We start from the raw sequence: 19,459 nt of genomic DNA on the forward strand, positions 1-19,459 counted from the left end.
ACTCGTATTGTAACTATAGAGTTTAGGAAGAAATAAGACCTGGGGCTTGAGATTTTATCAGGCTCTCCAGACATCAAGTGTTGAGTAAATTAGCCGTGCAACTTTGCAGTTACTAGTTACTTCATTTTCTGTGCCTCAGTTTTCTCACCTCTAAAGTGGGAATAATTTTAGTCTTACCTTATAATGTCACGAAAACTAAATGTTATCAGGCTTCAAGTACTTTCAATAGAGGGAAACACATGGAGAATTATTAACTACAATGACAATGATGATGGGAATAATGATGGCTCTCCTGAACCAGGTGCAAGACTCTGCTTGCTATCCAGTTTAATTCTCTAAACAACTGTTTGGGGGTAACTATTTTCAACTTGTTTTGCAGTTAAGGCCACAGAGCGACAGACGTATTAACTAATTTGCTGGAGGACATACAACTGAAGAGTGTCAGAACAAACGGAGATTCAGAACAAGGTTGACTGGGCACTGGGGCCCCTGTGAACCTCCACATCCCTACTTTCCTCTAAAAGCTTCCTCTGTATTCCTATAGCAGTTCTCAAAGTTTCCACTGTGTCCTTATAGCAGCTTGCCTGTGAACTTCTCCACATCCTGATTTTTTTTTCTTTTCGGCAAATGTTCCCTTGCTAGTCCCTCCTTCAGTAGAACCTCATTAGCTTTGGGGGCACACCCCTGACTAGGCCTGGTCTTACTGGGCAGCATCTCCCCACCCCTTCGCTCTGCTCTGCCTTAAAGTAGCCCTGGATGCCTCTGGTCCACTTCCTTTGCTGTTAGCCCTCACAAGGGCAGGAGGGACCAAAGCCGGCCCAGAACTCAGCCCTGGGGTGGCACTGAAGGGGTCTTGGGGGAGTATCGACTCCCCTATAGTCCCACCTTCACTGGGACTGTTGGCAACGAAGGAAAGCCAGCTGGGAAAATGAAGAGCTTATGGTAAGACTTTGAGATGGAAAGCAGTGGTGGGGAGACTGGACTGGGGGCGCTCAGAGCCAGGGGTCTGTGTTTTTACAGTAGAGGTAGGAGGGGAGGAGAGAAGGGGGAGAGGGGAGAGGAGGGAGACAGAGAGATAGACGAGAGAGCAAGAAAAGAGCCAAAATGAGAGAGCGAAGAGGGACAGCCGCCAAAATGGAGAGGCAGAAAAAGAAGATGAAAGAAAGCAGAGACAGAGATAGAGGTGTAGAAACAGCAAGACAGGTAGGTATGGAGTAAACGAGACAGGGAAAACCAGTCATCTCGTGATCATTTTAGGAGTTGGGAAATTGAGAATTCATTAACTCTCTCAATTGAATTTAATAAAGAAAATGGAAAAAAGTAAACTAGACTGAGGACCAGTCACCTGCATTCATCAGGTGTGCCACTTTCAAAATAGTGCCACAGTCCCCACCTGGAAGGACTCCTGTTTGAGACATTGTTATTCTCTCCTCTTTAGGAAACTTCCAGTTCTCTTCTTTGCATGCAGTTTCCTGGGGACATGGGCATCAGTGACTGTCAAGCGTCGCCCAAGTAAGAGGTCCCAGTTTCTCGATTTCAAAATACTACTTGTTCCCTGAAAGGACTGGGCAGGCCTGAGGCTGAGTGAGGCAGCCAGGGTCCTCCACACCCTCCTTCAACCCTGCTTTGGCTGTGGGTGTATTTTATGGCTGTGTTCAGTACTGCCTATGGAGAAGTCCTGGCTGTGACCACAGCTGGGCAGGAAACCTAACCTGTGTCTAGCCCAGAAGCTACCTGGTTCAGATGGTAGTTGGTAATGTTAGATGGATGAATGGGTGGATGGATGAATAGATAGAAGCCAATAGTCTGAAGTCAGATGAGGTAGAAAGAGTGCGTTTGATGTAGTGAAATTGCAGGCCAAAGCTATGTAACTGGAAAACACTTTTTCTGAAATCTAGGAAGTGTCTGTCACCAGGTGAGTCCCAGAAGGGCACTGGGTTTGGACAGTTACAAGAAGCCTTTTGTGTTGTTGAAAAAAGTGGCCCTCCCTACAATCTTTTACTTACTAAGAAGCACCAATTTCATTATAGGATTTTTCATCCCTCTTGTGATTGAGGGTTTAATTCGCATGATTTCTTTTCCTCACTACTCTTCCCCATTCTAAGATGCTGGTAGTATTCTAGTTGGAACAGTTATTTGATCTCTTAGAAGAAATTTATGAAATCAAGTGCATTCTCTCTATTTATCTAGGCTTAGGGAATCCTAAGAAATCCTCAGCTCCTTCCTCTACTTGACAAAGATTCTTAAGAACTGCACTCTTCAGAAGTACCATTGAATTGGCTCTGGATTCTCTCAGGATTTCTAAAATTTATGGTGCTTAAAGCAATATATTCTAGCCCAAACCAAATAGGCTCTGACACTGTGCCATTCAGAACATCATGAAGATGTAGTTCCAAAAAGAACAAATTCCAAACTTCCCCAAAGGGAACACTTTCCCAACACACGTTATTAAAGCAACTTTGTGTCTTCAACCCAGGATGGGTTGAATATGAATAAATTATAATCGTAGAGTTGTAGAGTTAAAGTCAAATATACTACTAGTAATGAAGCTGTTTAGTATAACATTGCACTTTAAATAGTTGCTCAGCCCTTATTATTATTGGTATAGTCCTATGATCTATGTAGGGGTTGAGGTAAGATGACATGCTATCTCTTTTGCAGGGTTCCCTGTTAATTCAAATTCCAGTGGTGAAAATGAACTCTGTCCAAAGGTCAGGATTGGACAAGATGATTTACCAGGTGAGTAGCAGTGTATCATATTGACAATGTATGCTTTCTATAAATCTACCCGATACATCTTTTATCTGGAAAGGCTCTGGAGAGGAATGAAACCAGTCTCATTTTACTTTTATCTCGTGTTCCCTTTCTGTAGGATTTGACTTGATTTCTCAGTTCCAGATAGATAAAGCAGCATCCAGAAGAGCTATCCAGAGGGTAGTTGGATCAACCGCCTTACAGGTGGCTTACAAGTTGGGAAATAATGTAGACTTCAGGATTCCAATCAGGTAATATAAAAAAAAATACTTGATTTAGTTATTTGCTTCAAACACAGTTTAAAAAATGCAAATCTATCCAATGTTAGAGAGTCTGTCCCAGCTCAATAATTCTTGGATCATGATTTTATTTAAAGATGAAGGAATTTATTTACCTACCTATCTTTAGTGCCCAAATATGTGAATGCTTTTCATGTTTTCAGTCTGTAATTTACTTTCCATTCCAGGAAAAAAAAAATCACTGAGACTATTATACATTGATTCAGTTCATGTTCTTATTACTTTGCTCTCTGTTTTTCTATAATTTGTCTGGGTTTTGCCTGAAAGGACCCTCTGTGAAAAGTTCCAGGGGTTAAGCATAAATTTAACTAGAAACCACCCAGTGGTTAGAAGGCTCACAATGGCGCTGTTCAAGTATCCCGGTGCTGAAATAGATCCACACATCCAACGCTTGGCTCCTGGCAGGACCCAGCCGAAACTAAAACTAGAATAATGATAAGAAAAACAATGGAAGCAATAATACTTTAAAAAATTCTGTATCTCCTTCTCTGGATCTAAGCTTTTTCTTCTTTAAATAATTTATAACTAAGGTGTTTTAATGCATGTGTAAGTATTGAGTCATGACATTGTTATGAATGAGCTTCAGAGCTTCAGCTTTATATCACCTAAATACCTTAAATGTGGTGTTGATGCTGATGGAATGTTTTACGTAAAAAGTATGGTTAAGATTTCTTTAGTATATGAACAAGAAAATTAAGACATCGATAGAAATTAAGATGTAAAGGTAAATAATGACTAATTAAACAGCAAAAGAATATCATAGAATTGCTAAGTGTTTATAATAATGAAAATTTTCATAAAATTAGAATATTCTGATATAGTTCCAGATTGCATATAGAAATTCGTGTTTTGAACATATTATATTTTATAAAACAATAATAGTACACTATATAAGCTCTTTTTCTAGATTTACCAATCAACATCAAATTGCATCCTTATTACAGTTTTGTGGTGGGGACATTTTTATCCGTATTTCATGGAGGAGCAAACTGAGGCCAGAAAGTTTAAGTTGCTTGCATAACATCACAGGGTGAGGAGGTGCTGAGAGGATTGAAATCCAGGCAAAATTGATTCAGGGGCTGTGCCTTTAACCACTACCCCATAGTGACCCTAGAAACCAGTTGTGTTTGGAAAGATCAACATTTGGATTTTTCATATATTTTCTTTTCATGTACCGAAGAGATGGATGTATTCTTAAGTAAGCTTTAGAATACTCTGATTTTTATTTCTTTAATAAAATAATTGAACAGGACACCAGACCCTAATGCTGACCTTTCTTCTCTAAATTTAAGGTACTGTCTGGACTGTCATTGACTCTAAGTTCAGAGGTGAAGGCCATGCAGCCTTCCTTCCTCCTGCTTGTCTTGTTTTTCTTTAAGCACCTAAGGTGGTCACGAAATATTTTTCATAGGCTACAACTAATGTCCCATATTCTCTGTCTTTCTGACTCCCTGTCCCCACAAAGACTAAAGGCTCTTGTTTTACTTATTAAGATATGAGGGAAGAAGGAGGAAGGAAGTAGAAGAAGAGAGTAGGAGAAAGAAATAAAAGGGAAGGAGGAGAACCAGGGCTGAGATGGATGGAGCCGCTTGGACAAGTTGCTTAAACTGTCTTTGACCCAGTTCCCTCAGGTTAGAATTAGGAATAATAATAACAATGCCACTGGTTGCCATGAAGAGTAAATGTTGCTAAACTGAGAGGGCTCCAGGAGAGCCTGGTGCACAGGGGCATTGGGGAAGTGTTTCCTGTAATAGTGGAGAGCACTAGAGGGCAGAGGTGCTGATGGGGCCTTTTCACCTTAGTGGACTCTTTCTTTTTGAGTTGCCCTGCATCAACCAGCTGAAGTAGCTCAGTCGTGTGCGACTCTTTGCAACCCCGTGGACTGTAGCCTACCAGGCTCCTCTGTCCATGGGATTTTCCAGGCAATAGTACTGGAGTGGGTTGCCATTTCCTTCTCCAGGGAATCTTCCCAACCCAGGGATCAAACCTAGGTCTCCCAAATTGTAGGCAGATGCTTTACCATCTGAGCCACCAGGGAAGTCCAAGCAGTCCTGCTTTAAAAAGGCAGAAATTGGAATTGTTCTCAAATCATGCATGCAGTAGACCATTCTGACTTGGATTTCTCTGCTGGAGAATGTAGGCCGATTTTCGTGGGAGGAAGACTATAGCACACGGAGCTAACATGATAGAATAATAATTTGTGGTTATCGTTTCAATTTTTTAAAAATATTCATAACCACATAATTTTGATGCTTTTAATTCTTTATTTTAGGCATAAGAGTTTTACATTCTTGCCTCGTGCTTCAGACATGTTGTGTTTGTTCGCAGCAACAAATACAATTTTTAGCTTTTCATGGGTTAAGGTCATAAACAAATGTTCCATGGTCCAAGGACTTCTTATCTTTTATTCAAACTGTATGATTCTCCTTTTAAGATATTCTGTGCAGATTGTAACATAATGAAATTAATCATTTATGGATTCAGCCTCTTTTAAATTATGTATGCTGTCAAGTTTACTTACCGATGTGCATAGCATATTTTCAAAGAATCTTAGGGATCCGAAAAAGACAATGGGACTAACTGTTCTATGAATTAGACTTGTGAGGACTCTTAAATGGTCTTAGCTATATACAAGTACATGTACATATATAACCAATTTGAACACTAAAAGGAATTTTCTCTTCTTATACATTTCTCCTCTTACCTTTTAATGCATTAACTTAGCCTGAAAGGTTAATAACATGACAATCTTGATTATATTTGTACACACACGTATTATTTTCACATATATTGAGAGAGAGAGAGAGAGAGTTGGATACACTTGACTTAATATGTCCATAAGTGAATTGTTTTCTAGTGACCCCAACCATCTCCCAGTAAAAAAAAAAAAAAAAGAAAAAAGTATCATTACATGACCAAGTCAGAAGTAAATGAGGACATTTTATCATACCCTACCTTCAACATAACCTCTTCGCTTATTTAGCAGGAAAAATCTGATGAAGCACAAATTGGGAGAGATCCCTCAGTTAACCTCCTAATGTCTTTGTGAAGGAGTCATTTGAAGATGTTACTGTGACTTCTAGAATCAAAACAAATAGAGTTGTTTTCTTTGATGAAATTCTACAGCCTTCCCCAGTACATCTTTAAACAAATAATAGGTAACACGTAGTTTTTTAAAAGCCTAGGAAGTTAATGGTTTAAGTAAGAAGAGACAAAGCATGAGGGTTTATCCTTTTTCTTGGAAAACCTCACACCTCAACAGCAACTATTTTTAACTACCTGCCCCAATTCTTTAAGTATCCAGTTAAATTCACATCAATTATTGAAAAGAATACTCAAAAGACTATATCTGTAATTTAAATTGCAAAATTGCCAAATTTCACTACTGAATAAAACTTTTAAAATGTATCTCCTAGTTCTAAATTAACTTAGTTGGTTAAATGAGATGTATAATGTTCTGTAAGATTTTATAATTACACACTAGGCAGTATCTTAAACTGTCATTAGTGAACCTCTTATTTTAGAGGGCTCTCTGGAATAGGTATAGTCTGAAAAATCTTAAGTCAAAGAAAATAACTTATATTAAAAAATATTGAAATATGTACGTTAGACATCCCCATCTGGGGAAAATAGAATAGTAAGTAGTTGCTGTATATGTTTTTTCTTCTTTAGCTCCAAAATGAATCTTTTTAAATGTGCATGTTTAAACCTCCCATTCACATGGCAGATATAAAATATATGTAGAGAATTGAAAGCCTTTCAGAGAGAATAATAAGCATCATCAGTAACCAGTTAAAAATAAAAGCTACAAAGGAAATCCACCCAGTCTTATGAATAAAAGCCAGTCATGTTAGAAAACAATGGCTAAAAGAAGTACTTGGATGCTGCTGCTGCTGCTGCTGCTGCTGCTGCTAAGTCGCTTCAGTTGTGTTTGGCTCTGTGCGACCCCATAGATGGCAGCCCACCAGGCTCTGCCACCCTTGGGATTCTCCAGGCAAGAACACTGGAGTGGGTTGCCATTTCCTTCTCCAATGCATGAAAGTGAAAAGTGAAAGTGAAGTTGTTCAGTCGTGTCGACTCTTTAGTGACACCATGGACTGCAGCCTAAAGAGTATTCAAAAGAAAAGTTTCCAGTTTTTGTTAGTTTTGTAAAACTAACAAAACAATGACATTTGTTGACCTAGTTGACCCATTTTATTGAAGATTTGCAAAAATATTTGAAGTGAAAAAAGTTATATGTTTGCTTATGCTATAATAAAGATGATAACATTTTATAGCTAAAGACAGAAAATCATAGCGAGTTGAATATTTTCACTTATAGCTAAACATTCTTGGAACTGAGGTATTTTTTGGTTTAGGAATTTCTGACCCCAACAATATATCTTAGTGTAACTGGCATTGCGCATATGGCAACACAACACATTTATACGTGTTGGGGCTTTCCAGGTGGCTCAATCGGAAAACAATCTGCCTGACATGCAGGAGACCTGAGTTTGATCCCTGGGTTGGAAGGATTCCCCCAGAGAAGGAACTGGCAACCCACTCCAGTATTCTTGCCTGGAAAATCCCATGGACAAAAGAGCCTGGCAGGCTACCGTCCATGGGGTCGCAAGAGTCAGACATGATTTAGCGACTAAATGACCACCACCGTATTAATTTGTAATAAAGAAATCACTACCCACTTAGATATTTCTTCTTATCTTTTCTTCTTTACACAGAAGAGGGCTATAAACTGGAGTATGATCTGAAGGAAGGTTATCTGAGGCTTTGGGTCCTGGTCCATAACTGTTTTAAGCAATGTCAAACAAGATTAATTGGCATCTAGATTTCCTAAACTTCCCTGGTGGCTCAGATGATAAGGCGTCTGCCTACAATGCAGGAGACCCAGGTTTAGTCCCTGGGTCAGGAAGATCCTCTGGAGAAGGAAATGACAGCCCACTCCAATACTCTTGCCTGGAAAATCCCATGGAAGGAGGAGCATGGTAGGCTAAAGTCCATGGGGTTGCAAAGAGTCAGACACAACTGAGCAAGTTCACTTTTCCTAAGATTTATCCTTCGCTTAATAATTTTTCTATGCTTATGAGGAGCAAAGTAGAATGATACAACTTTGAAGATAGAGATGTGAAGGTGATATTTACATTTACTAGGTCCTGATTTTTAAAAGTGTGGTCTTCAGCCTTAAGCTGCTTGGTTTCAAGAGAAGACCACCCAAGTAGCTGATGGTGCTCCAACAGCTGCCTCCAAAGATGAGGAGGACGCAGGAGGGACACTGACGTCTTACTGCTGCCGCTTAAAGCAGTAAATTAGGAAGGCGCCACCGTTTTAACTGGCAGGTTGGGGAACAACTGGGTTGCAAAAGAGAAGTAAGAACTGGTCACCTTTCCCCTGTCGCACATCCACTGACAAGCAACCAGCTGTCACTTTAACTTCATACTTTGAAGTTCCTGGAAAAGACAAACATGTTCAGTGTGAACGGACTGATCTCACTGGTCTGCAAGTGACCGGTCCTCAAAATGCTTATGTGAGTCTAGGTTATATTTGAGGAGGAAAAGATCCAAACAATAATGAAAATAATGATTAATCTTAACATGTTACATCAAAATAAAAGTTTAAGAACCTGCTTTAATTAAACATGTAAATTGGTAGAGCTGATTTGGATTTCAAATGTTCTCTTCTGTCAGTTGTGGAAGAATGTCGCCAAGAACTTTGCAAGAATGTGTTTTTTGGCAGAATGTGTTTTTGAGGTGGGATTGCTGAACAGTAGCTCTTTAGGTAGCATAAATAGTAACACTGTTGAAATTATGTGGCATTTGGGGACCTTACTTAGCTATGAGGGGGTTTTGTATTTAATGTGTATTTTAAGATGGAACTTTAATGCACATGAATGGACTTCAGTAAAGGTCTTTATGAAAGAGCAACCAGCACATGGGTTTCACACTGTGGTGTTTCCGTAGGTCTAGAATCTAAAATAGCATAACTAGGAAATATGGTAATACACCTGAGTACAAAAAACAAGAGTTATATTTACTGTCTTAAAATTTTACTCAGGCATTTATATCCCAGTGGGCTGCCTGAAGAATACTCCTTTCTAACCACTTTTCGGATGACTGGAAGCACACTTGAAAAGCACTGGAGCATTTGGCAGATTCAGGATTCCTCAGGGAAGGAGCAAGTTGGCGTGAAGATTAATGGCCAAACAAAATCTGTTTCATTTTCATACAAGGGGCTGGATGGAAGTCTCCAAACTGCAGCCTTTTCGAATTTGCCCTCCTTGTTCGATTCCCAGTGGCATAAGATCATGATTGGTGTGGAAAGGAGGAGTGCGACTCTTTTCGTGGACTGCAACATGATTGAGTCCTTACCTATAAAGCCAAGAGGTCAAATCGATGTCGATGGCTTTGCTGTGCTGGGAAAACTTGTGGATAATCCTCAAGTTTCTGTTCCGGTAAGTATACAGCCACACACTAAGGGAGATTAAAACGAGTCCAGAATGGTGAAAATTAAGACCTCAGCATCTTTAAAAATCACCCGAATATCTTAAACAATGGGCAGTTATTCATTTTTAAAAATGTTTTTCAATAAGTTTTTCAAAATGTCTTTAATGCCTCTTTCGAGCGTAGTATGGAATGGGGGAAGCAGAGCCAGTTGAGTAGACAGCCCCTGGTCTCGAGTAGCTGAAAGTCTACTTGGAAGATGCTACATGACCAGCTGGAGCACCCAGAATCCTTTGAGGCAACCTGCAAAAACCCACACTGGTGTCATACATATTATGTATGAATAACCAATGGCCATATTCAAAGTAAGGTTAAGACGAATGGTAGATTTAGTTAATCAAGAATCCCATTCTTCTCAGAAGCAATGGAGCTTGACATGGAAGGATTTGAATTGGTAAAAAAAAAGAGGAGAAAGTGCATTCTAGCTGAGAGCAAAAGAATGAAAGAAAAAAGAGATAGAGAGGAAATAAACCATGTTCAAAGATTGGGAGCTTGGATGGTTTGGAAGAAGTGTACATGTAAAAATGTGAGTATGTGTGTGAGGGGGGCATAGAGAGGGTCAGAGGTAGTAATTGCAGCATGTGAGAGGTGAGGTTAGGAAGTCATATGGTATCTGACCCGGAAGATGTAGAAATGATATAGATGGCACAATATTTCTTTATTTAGAAGTGGTCAAGTCTTGCTTGACATATTATGAAAGTAAAGGATTTTAGAGCTCTGTTTGTGATTTTGCCGTAGAGACCTAGGGACATAAGGATAAGGAATTACATAAGGACACATAAACTTGTGCCAACTAGTACCATATAGTTCTATCATTTTGAATTGTTAAACTTGCACTGAGTTATCCTTTAAAAGGATATTATATAATATCACAGAAAATTAAAAACTAAATCTTACAGGGCAAGTGATCTTTTGGAAAAAACTCAAGAATTTAGAGCTCAATAAATAAATGCTTGGTCCTCTATACTCTCTGCTCTCTCTCTGGTACAGAGTTGTTAAATTCTAGTCACAGAACTCATATCATGGACTGTAGCAGGGGTGACACAATGATTTTGAATGGTTCCTGCACGCTTCTCCAAAGAAAGAAAGGTTAGCGGGCATCTCAGTAATGGAATTGTTCAAATAACCTATTTTCAAGGGGAAGAATTGTGATTAGTGTGAAGGGTAGTGTGAAATTTCTATATTCTGTGATGGACAGGAAGCAATTTATAACTGCCACATTACTGCTCTGGCTTGTAGACACTTGAGCAAGTATTTCTCCAGCTAATGATTTATCACACCTCAAGTGGCTGGGTTAGAAAGCCAATGGGACCACTGGGGCGCCATCTTGAAATTTTGTGCAGCAAGATCTTTGCAATGGCACTGGGGTGGCCTTCAGACAACACAGCCTCTGCCATGTTTGTGTCACTTCTGGACCATAAGCGAGGGGAAGGAGACTTTAGAGTACATCCTCACTGTGATGAATATCAATCAAGCACTTGCATAATTGATTTAATTTACTGTTCTTGAAAAATATGTCATCATTATAATTCTGAAATCTACATGCTAGGATGCTATTAAGCTGTCTAATGGCCACAGCAGTAAAGTTGTAGTGTTATTAATTATGTTATAGTCTAGCCAGTCACAGCTAACTGTGGGTTATCTGCCAAGTATAGTCTCACCTCATGGTGGAGAACAGTTAGGTCCAGTTATCTTTGATTTTATTCTGCCATGTGCAGGAATGCAACAAAATACCTGGCAGCTGGAGTTACGTTTGCTTTTGGTCCACCAAGGAGCTTTTCAGAATCAGTACATTGTCCATGTTAAAAGTATTTGCAACAGGCATGAGCAATTTTTTCCTTTCATGCTGAATTCTGACTCCATCACAAGGAAACACAAAAGAGACTTGAGCGTAAAGTCTCATTAAAGTTCCGTATTTGATGATGTGGTGTGGTGACTAAAATAGATCAAGGTTATAGGCCCTCCAAACCCTACTTACACCCAAGGATAGGCAGTGACAATGTCAACTTCAAAAGTGAAGGTGAAGTCACTTAGTCGTGTCCGACTCTTTGCGACCCCATGGACTGTAGCCTACCAGCTCCTCCATCCATGGAATTTTCCAGGCAAGAATACTGGAGTGGGTTGCCATTTCCTGCTCCAGGGGATCTTCCCAACCCAGGGATCGAACCTGGGTCTCCTGCGTTGCAGGCAGACAGTTTACTATCTGAGCCACCTGGGAAGCCCAAAGTTGTCACCAAAATGTATTTCTCAATATTTACCCTGTAAAAGACAAAGAAGTAGAAAATTCTACATAAGTAAATCCTGTTTATGTGTTTTTAGCATCTCAATACCTTTAATACACCAATTTAAAGTTTTAAAAGTGCTTTTTTTCTCTCATTAACTTACTTTATCCTTTGAACAATTTCATAAGATAACAAGCACAGATAGGATTAGCTCCATTTTTTCAGTTGAAGACACAATCTCACATAGATCTCTTGGCTTGTGAGAAACAGTGTTGGGCATAAAACTTCTCATTTTCCCTATTTTCTCGGTGCCAACTAACTTTCCTTTGAGAAAAATAGAAATATGTGTAACCATCTACCGTTCTTTGTAAAGGATATCATCATTTTCATTTTGGAAGGTATTTGTGATTTGCATAAGTTTTTTAGAATCTACTTGGCAGGACAGATAAGACTCTTTTCTAAAAGAAGGAAGTTTACACAGTGGAAAACATGTCCTCAGACATCGGTCACACTCGTGCTCACTTAGTGAACTCTCCCTGTGTGCCTCTATACTGGGCGCACAGCGTGCAAGCCACAGGTCTCCTTCTCCCGGTTCTTTGGGGGTGAGTGGCTGAGACGGGTGAGCAATGATAATGGAACTTGACTAGGACCAGGAAAGTGGACGAAGGGACAGTCTCCTCACTCATGTCAGGGCGGGCGGGCATAGGAGTGAAGTCCAGGGCTGTTTCCTAGGGGAGGGGTCTGTGAGAGGAATTTGGAGGTGAACAGACTTATCCAGGATGAGATAAATCCAGTGTTCTGGGGAAAGGGACTCTCACATGGGAATTCCTGTATTTATGAACTCTCCTCTTTTCTAGCTTCATTAATTTCCCCGCACTCCTCCTCACTCATCTAGACTAAGAATAGTCAAATACTCATGCGAGTCTCCAGACGAACCCAAATGCCCATGAGTTGTCCCTACACTCTTGTTTCTATTTTAGTTTGTGGTTTGTGATCTTCTCTCTTTGCCTGTAATCTGAAGTTGCTGGCAATTACTGGTCCCTTGGAAGACTTACGGTGGTGAATGGTGCTATCTGATTATTCTGAGGGGTAGGAGACATGTACTGCTGGGGCACTTCCCTCTTGATTGGAGACAGCAAATATTCAGTATTACTTGAGAGAAATTTTAAATTAAAATGAAATGTGCCAATAGCATGAAAGTGACAAGTTGCAGAGTATTTTTCCATTTTTTTTCATGAAATTGGATTCCTTCTAATCTTTGACACTACATGAATTGAATACTTTTTTCATAATCAGCACTTGCTTTTCTTTAGAAAAGCAAACATTCCTTCTAAAGGTATTAATTGATGTCAAAAGGTAGCCCTTGGAACTGCATAATGAAAATGCAGTGGAAAATGACATTTGATGGAGCGCTGATGCTAAGAGACTCATTTATATTGCTCTTGTTTGTGATTTCTCCCAATCTAGCCCAACTTTTATCTCTTTCTCTTTTCTAAATTGGAAAAGGGAACCAATTTCAGGAGGTTTCAAGACAGCTGCTCACATGCACTACAACTCAAACGCCTTCACGTCATTCCATGGTTATTTAGTGGGCTCAAAGCGTTTATATTTTTCCCAACGTACTGCTATAATACATGGTTAGTTTGATTTCATAGCAATAAATTCCATATTTTCTATTTGCCTTTGTGCCCATATTTTAGGTTGGTGCCATTTATTTCACTGCAAAGCTCAGTTTCCTGGCATCATACCAAAATATGTGATTTTATGGCAGGTTCTTTATTGTTTGTTGTCAGCAAGATTGCCCAGGAGAGTTACTTGGCACAGCTCTATTAGAAAACAAAGTTAGCCTTTCTACCTTTTCAGGATGTACACTAGGGGTTTGGGCTTATTTGAAAGCCCAAATGATGAAAGCCCAAAGGAAGAAAGTATATATGGCTTTATAAATACATGATTCAAATCCTTTATCTTATGCATGTTTTGAATAAACCAATGCAGAAAACATGATTAATCAACCAGACAGATACAATGCTTTTAAAAGTATATTTCAAATGGGTTGCACTATGTTACTTTTGTTAAATTCAGAGAAAATATGATTAGCAAAACCCGTGATGCAGAAGCCACATTCTTCTCTCTACCCCACAGAATTAAATCATACTAACTTCCCAACTGTAAAAACAAACAGAGCTTCATGAATGATAACATGGGAAAAATAAACTATGAGGTTGTGATTAATATCATTTCTGGTGTTTGAAAATATTATAGGAAAGTTATGTTTTTAGTGGTTTAAGAAATGCATGATATCTACTATACAAAATATCTAAGCTATTAAGTTTGCTTATTATGTTGTTTTAGACAAATACTTTTAAAAAATCTTCTTTCAATTGGAAGTATTAAATACAAGAGAAATGATAGTGTTACTTGTACATGTCCATCAGTTCAGTTCAGTTGAGTCGCTCAGTTGTGTCTGACTCTGCGACCCCATGGACTGCAGCATGCCAGGCCTCCCTGTCCATCACCAACTCCCGGAGTACACCCAAACCCATGTCCATTGAGTCGGTGATGCTATCCAACTATCTCATTCTCTGCTGTCCCCTTCTCCTCCCGCCTTCAATCTTTTCAAACATCAGAGTCTTTTCAAATGAGTCAGCTCTTCGCATAAGGTGGCCAAAGTATTGGAGTTTCAGCTTCAACATCAAAATACTTTTTATAACACTTCGGTGTTGTGATTTGATGAGAATATTTTTTAATACTGTCAAGTTTTTTGAGATAAAGCCTGCTACACTATAGACCACATTAACAACATCAGCTAGATTTTCCACTAGGTGGCAATGAAACAAGAGGGACACACAGAAAAAAGAGCTGCTTACAGAGAAGAAGCCATGATGGGCAAAGGTGCTAAGGATAACGAGAGTAAAACCTAAATGATGGTCAAACTTGCTTTCAATGGAAAATTGAAAATATGAACATTTTTACTGGTCTCAGCTATGCCCAGACTGTTGCAACTGAAAATAATCAGTGTTATTAGTATTTCTATTTTTCTTAAAATGTATACAGGCTAAGAACATACAAAAATCTTTGTCGTGTCTTCTGGGTGGCTAGAAGGCAAGATATTAATTCAATGACATTTTTACTTCCCTTCATGTCAATCTCTGTGTGGTTAGTTTCTTAGGTTACAACATGGTTTCCATAGAATCCTGATCTTTCAAAGATATATAAAACTAAGTCTATGACTAAGTCTATGTAGTTCAAAGCTCTCAGTTTATACATGAAGGACTTGAAACCCAGACAGGGGAAGGGGCTTTCCCTAAGCTGTAATCAAACCAGAAGGCAAATACTACCAATTCTTTCTTCATTTTTTAAATCAATATCTATGTGTATATTTAATATTCAACAACTGCTTATTAAACATCTGCTAAGTTATAGACAGAAATTGAAGCTACAGTGGTGCTTGTACTCATCCTAGGGAGAGGAGACAGAGATAGGTGAGTAAATGAGTACATTTATATTATTACCAGGTAGTCATAAATGGTATGGAGAAAAAAGAAGAAAATTGGAGTGCTTGGAGAGAGGACCTCCTTGAGGGGAAAAAAACCTATTTAGTAGAAACCTGAAGGAGTTGGGGGAGTGAGCATATACATGTGGTCGAGGGGAGAAGGATTTCATGAAAAGAGGGAATGAGTTAAAAACCTGGTGTTGGTGTTGTCCACTGTGTCTGAAGCAAGCCTGGATGCCAGCGTGTCTGGGATGAGATGGAGAGAAGCCGGCCCTGAGGCTGGAGAGGGACCAGACATGAGAGTGGGGAGCAGGTCAACACGCCGGCTTTTAGGCCTAGTGTGAGGTGGAGAGCTGGCAGATGATTTTGAATAGAGAAGAAACCTGTTTTCTTCTTTTTAAAGCATCTCTTTGGCTGAATTTTGACCATGCATTGTAGGGGGAGAAAAGGACAGGGCATTTAGGAGCTTCTTAGGAGAAGACCCTTTTTTTGAAGTATAGTTGATTTGCAATATTGCATTAGTTTCAAGGGCGCAGTATAATGAGTCGGTCTTTTTTGAGATAGTCTTTTTTCATCTATAGGTTATTAGGAGATGTTGGATGTAATTCCCCATGCTGCACAGTAAATCCTTGTTGCTTATCTGCTTTATGTATAGTAGCTTGTGGGCTTCCCTGATAGCTCAGTTGATAGAGAATCCACCCACAATACAAGAGACCCCGGTTTGATTCCTGGGTTGGGGAGATTCGCTGGAGAAGGGATAGGCTACTCGCTCCAGTATTCTGGCCTGGAGAATTCCATGGACTGTATAGTCCATGGAGTTGCAAAGAGTCGGACACAACTGAGCAACTTTCACTTTCACTTGTATTATTTTTTAGATTCCACATAAAAGTTATATTTGTCTTTCTCTGTCTGATTTACTTCTAAAACCATAACATTCTGTAGGCCCATCCACGCTGATGCAAATGCAATATTTCATTCTTTTTTGTGGCTAATATTCTATTGTGTGTGTGTGTGTACCACATCTTCTTAAGCCAATTGTCTGTTGATGGGCACTTGAATTGTTTCCACATCTTGGCTATTGTAAATAGTGCTGCTAGGAACATTGGCTTTACATTTTTTTCTGGGTATATACCATGGAGTAGGATTGCTGGATCATATGGTAGGTCTATTTTTGCTTTTTCAAAGGAAACTCCGTACTGTTTTCCTTAGTGATTGAGCCACTTTACATTCCCACCAACAAGGTAGGAGAATTCCCTTTTCCACACACCCTCTCCAGCATATATTACTTGTAGACTTTTTGGTTGGTGTTGGTCATTCTGACCAGTGTGAAGTGATATCTAATTGCAGTTTTGATTTGCATATCCCTAATAATTAGTGGCATTGAGTATCTTTTCCTGTGCCTGTTGGCCTTCTGTGTGTTTTCTTTGGAAAAATGTCAGAAGACCTAAGTAGACCAACTCATTTTTTGATTGGATTGCTTGTTTTTTCCCTATTGAGTTACATGAACTGTTTGTATACTTTGGATATTAATCTCTTGTAAGTTGCAGTTTTTGCCAATGTTCTTTCCCAATTTCTAGTTTGTCTTTTCATTTTATGTTGGTGGTTTTCTTTCTGTGCAAAGGCTTGTAAGTTTGATTAGGTCCCATTTGTTTTCTTTTGTCTTGCGAGACTGATCTAAGAAAATATTGCTATGATTTTTGTCAAAGAATATTTTGCTTATTTTTTCTTCTAGAGGTGTTATGGTTTCAGGTATTATATTTAGGTCTTTAAACTATCTTAAGTTTTTTTGTATATGGTATGAGGGAATATTCTAATTTCATTGATGCTCATGTGGCTGTCCAACTTTCCCAGCACTGCTTGTTGAAAATACTGTGCTTTTTCCACTGCATTCTTACAGTCTTTGTTGTGGATTAATTGCTTATTGACTGGTTTATTTCTAGGCTCACTAGTCTGTTACACTGAGCCTTTGTGCCAATACAACACTTTTTTTTATTACTGTAGCTTTGTAATATAGTCTGAAGTCTGGATGGGTTATATCTCCAACTTCGTTCTATTTTCTGAAGATTGACTTAGCAATTCTGTGTCTTTTATGGTTTCGTATAAATTTTAGGATTATTTGTTTTAGTTCCATGAACAATGTCATGGATATTTTGATAGGGATTGCATTAAACCTGTGGATTGCTTTGGGTAGTATGGCTATTTTAACAATATTAATTCTTCTAATCCAAGAGCTTGGGATAGCTTTCCATTTCTTTGTATCACCTTCAATTTCCTTATCAGTGTTTTATAATTTTAAGAGTATAGCTCTTTCACCTTCTTGGTTTAAGTTTATTCTTAGGTTTTTTCTTTTTTTTGATGCAATTTTAAACAGGATTTTTTTACTTCCTCTTTTAGACATTTTATTGTTAATGTAAAAAACAAAAGATTTCTGTATATTAATCTTATATCCTGTTATCTTGCTGAATTCATTTCTTAACTCTAATAGATTTTGTGTAGAGACTTTAGGGTTCTCTATACAGAGTATCATGTCCTCTGCAACTAGTGACAGTTTTACTTTTTCCTTTCCTAATCAGATACTTTTTATTTCTTTTTCTAGTCTGATTGCTGTGGCTAGGGCTTCCAGTAATATGTTGAATAGAAGTCATGAGAGTGGTCATTCTTGACCTGATTCAATAGGAAGGCTTTCAACTTTTAGCTCTTGAGTATTGTGTTGGCTGTGAGCTTGTCATAAATGGCTTTTATTATGATGAGATATGTTCCTTCTGTACCAAATTTGAAACACATTTTTTTCATGAATGGATGCTTAATTTTGTCAAATGTTTTTTCTGCTTCTATTGAGATGATTGTGTTATTTTTATCCTTTGTTTTGTTAATGTAGCTCATTGCATTGATTGATTTGTGTATGTTGACCCATCCTTGTGACCCTAGAATGAATCCAACTTGATCATGGTGTATGATTCTATACAAAAATATTTTGTTTTTGTATATATATTCATCAAAAAATGGCCTGTAATTTCCTTTTTTGGTAGCATCTTTGTCTGATTTTGTATCAGGGTGATGGTGGCCTCAGAGAATGAGTTTGGGAGTGCTCTCTCCTCTTCAATTTCTTGGAACAGTTTGAGAAGGTATAAGTTCTTCTTTGTGTGTTTGGTAGAGTTCCCCAGTGAAGCCATCTGGTCTTAGATTTTTGTTTGCTTGGAGTATTTTATTATTATAGAGTCTATTTCACTTCTAGTGATATATCTGTTCCAATGATCTGTTTCTTCTTGACCTAGTCTTGTCAGGCTTTATGTTTTTAGAACTTGTCCATTTTTTCTAGGTTCAATTTATTGATAATAACTGTTCATAGAATACTCTTACAACTTTTAGAATCTCTGTGTTATTGGTTGTTATGTCTCCTTTTTCATTTCTTTTTTGTTTAATTATATCTTCTCTCTTTTCTTCATGAGCCTGGTTAGAGATTTGTCAATTTTGTTTATTAAGAGGAGCTGTTAAGAGACTACTACAATAGTTCTGGCAGGGATGGTCTGGGGTTAGAACAAGCCTGTAGTGATGGAGGTGTTGCAAAGTGATCAGATCCTGATATAATATTTTTGGAGTAAAGCAGATGAAATTTTATGTGTAAGAGAGAAAGAGTCATGCACGATTCCAATATTTTTTGCATAATTGGAAGCATAGAGTCTCCATTTATTGAGACATAAAAAACCGTGGGGGAAGAGCAGGTATCAGTGAGAATATCAGGTGTTGATTTAGAATATCTAAGTTTGATAAGGAGATTGATGCCTTAGTGAAGATCCTGAGCAGGTAGTTAGATATGTTCTGGAGTTCAAGAGATAGGTCCAGCTGGGAATAGAACTCTGGGGGCTGTAAGTATATATGTACTTAAAGCCATGGACCAAATGAGAGTTGAGTATAATGCTGCCGCTGCTGCTAAGTCACTTCAGTCGTGTCCGACTCTGTGCGACCCCATAGACGGCAACCCACCAGGCTCCCCCGTCCCTGGGATTCTCCAGGCAAGAACACTGGAGTGGGTTGCCATTTCCTTCTCCAATGCATGAAAGTGAAAAGTGAAAGGGAAGTTGTTCAGTCATCCCTGACTCTTAGAGACCCCGTGGACTGCAGCTTACCAGGTTCCTCTGTCCATGGATTTTCCAGGCAAGAGTACTAGAGTGGGGTGCCATTGCCTTCTCCAGCTGA

The 19,459-nt window shown here is 38.8% G+C and overlaps 1 protein-coding gene across 1 annotated transcript in view; it reads left to right on the top strand.

Moving 5' to 3' along the window:
* Positions 1–919: 919 nt before the first annotated feature.
* COL9A1 (collagen type IX alpha 1 chain) overlaps positions 920–19,459 on the top strand; it is an 86,899-nt gene continuing 68,359 nt past the window's right edge. The window contains 5 exon segments of the mRNA XM_068983543.1: positions 920–942; positions 1,439–1,512; positions 2,662–2,739; positions 2,873–3,005; positions 9,102–9,498. Coding sequence (XP_068839644.1) covers positions 929–942; positions 1,439–1,512; positions 2,662–2,739; positions 2,873–3,005; positions 9,102–9,498 — 696 coding nt within the window. The 5' untranslated portion in view covers positions 920–928.

Source organism: Capricornis sumatraensis, chromosome 11 (assembly GCF_032405125.1).
Source record: "Capricornis sumatraensis isolate serow.1 chromosome 11, serow.2, whole genome shotgun sequence".
In the NCBI taxonomy this organism is placed as follows: domain Eukaryota; kingdom Metazoa; phylum Chordata; class Mammalia; order Artiodactyla; family Bovidae; genus Capricornis; species Capricornis sumatraensis.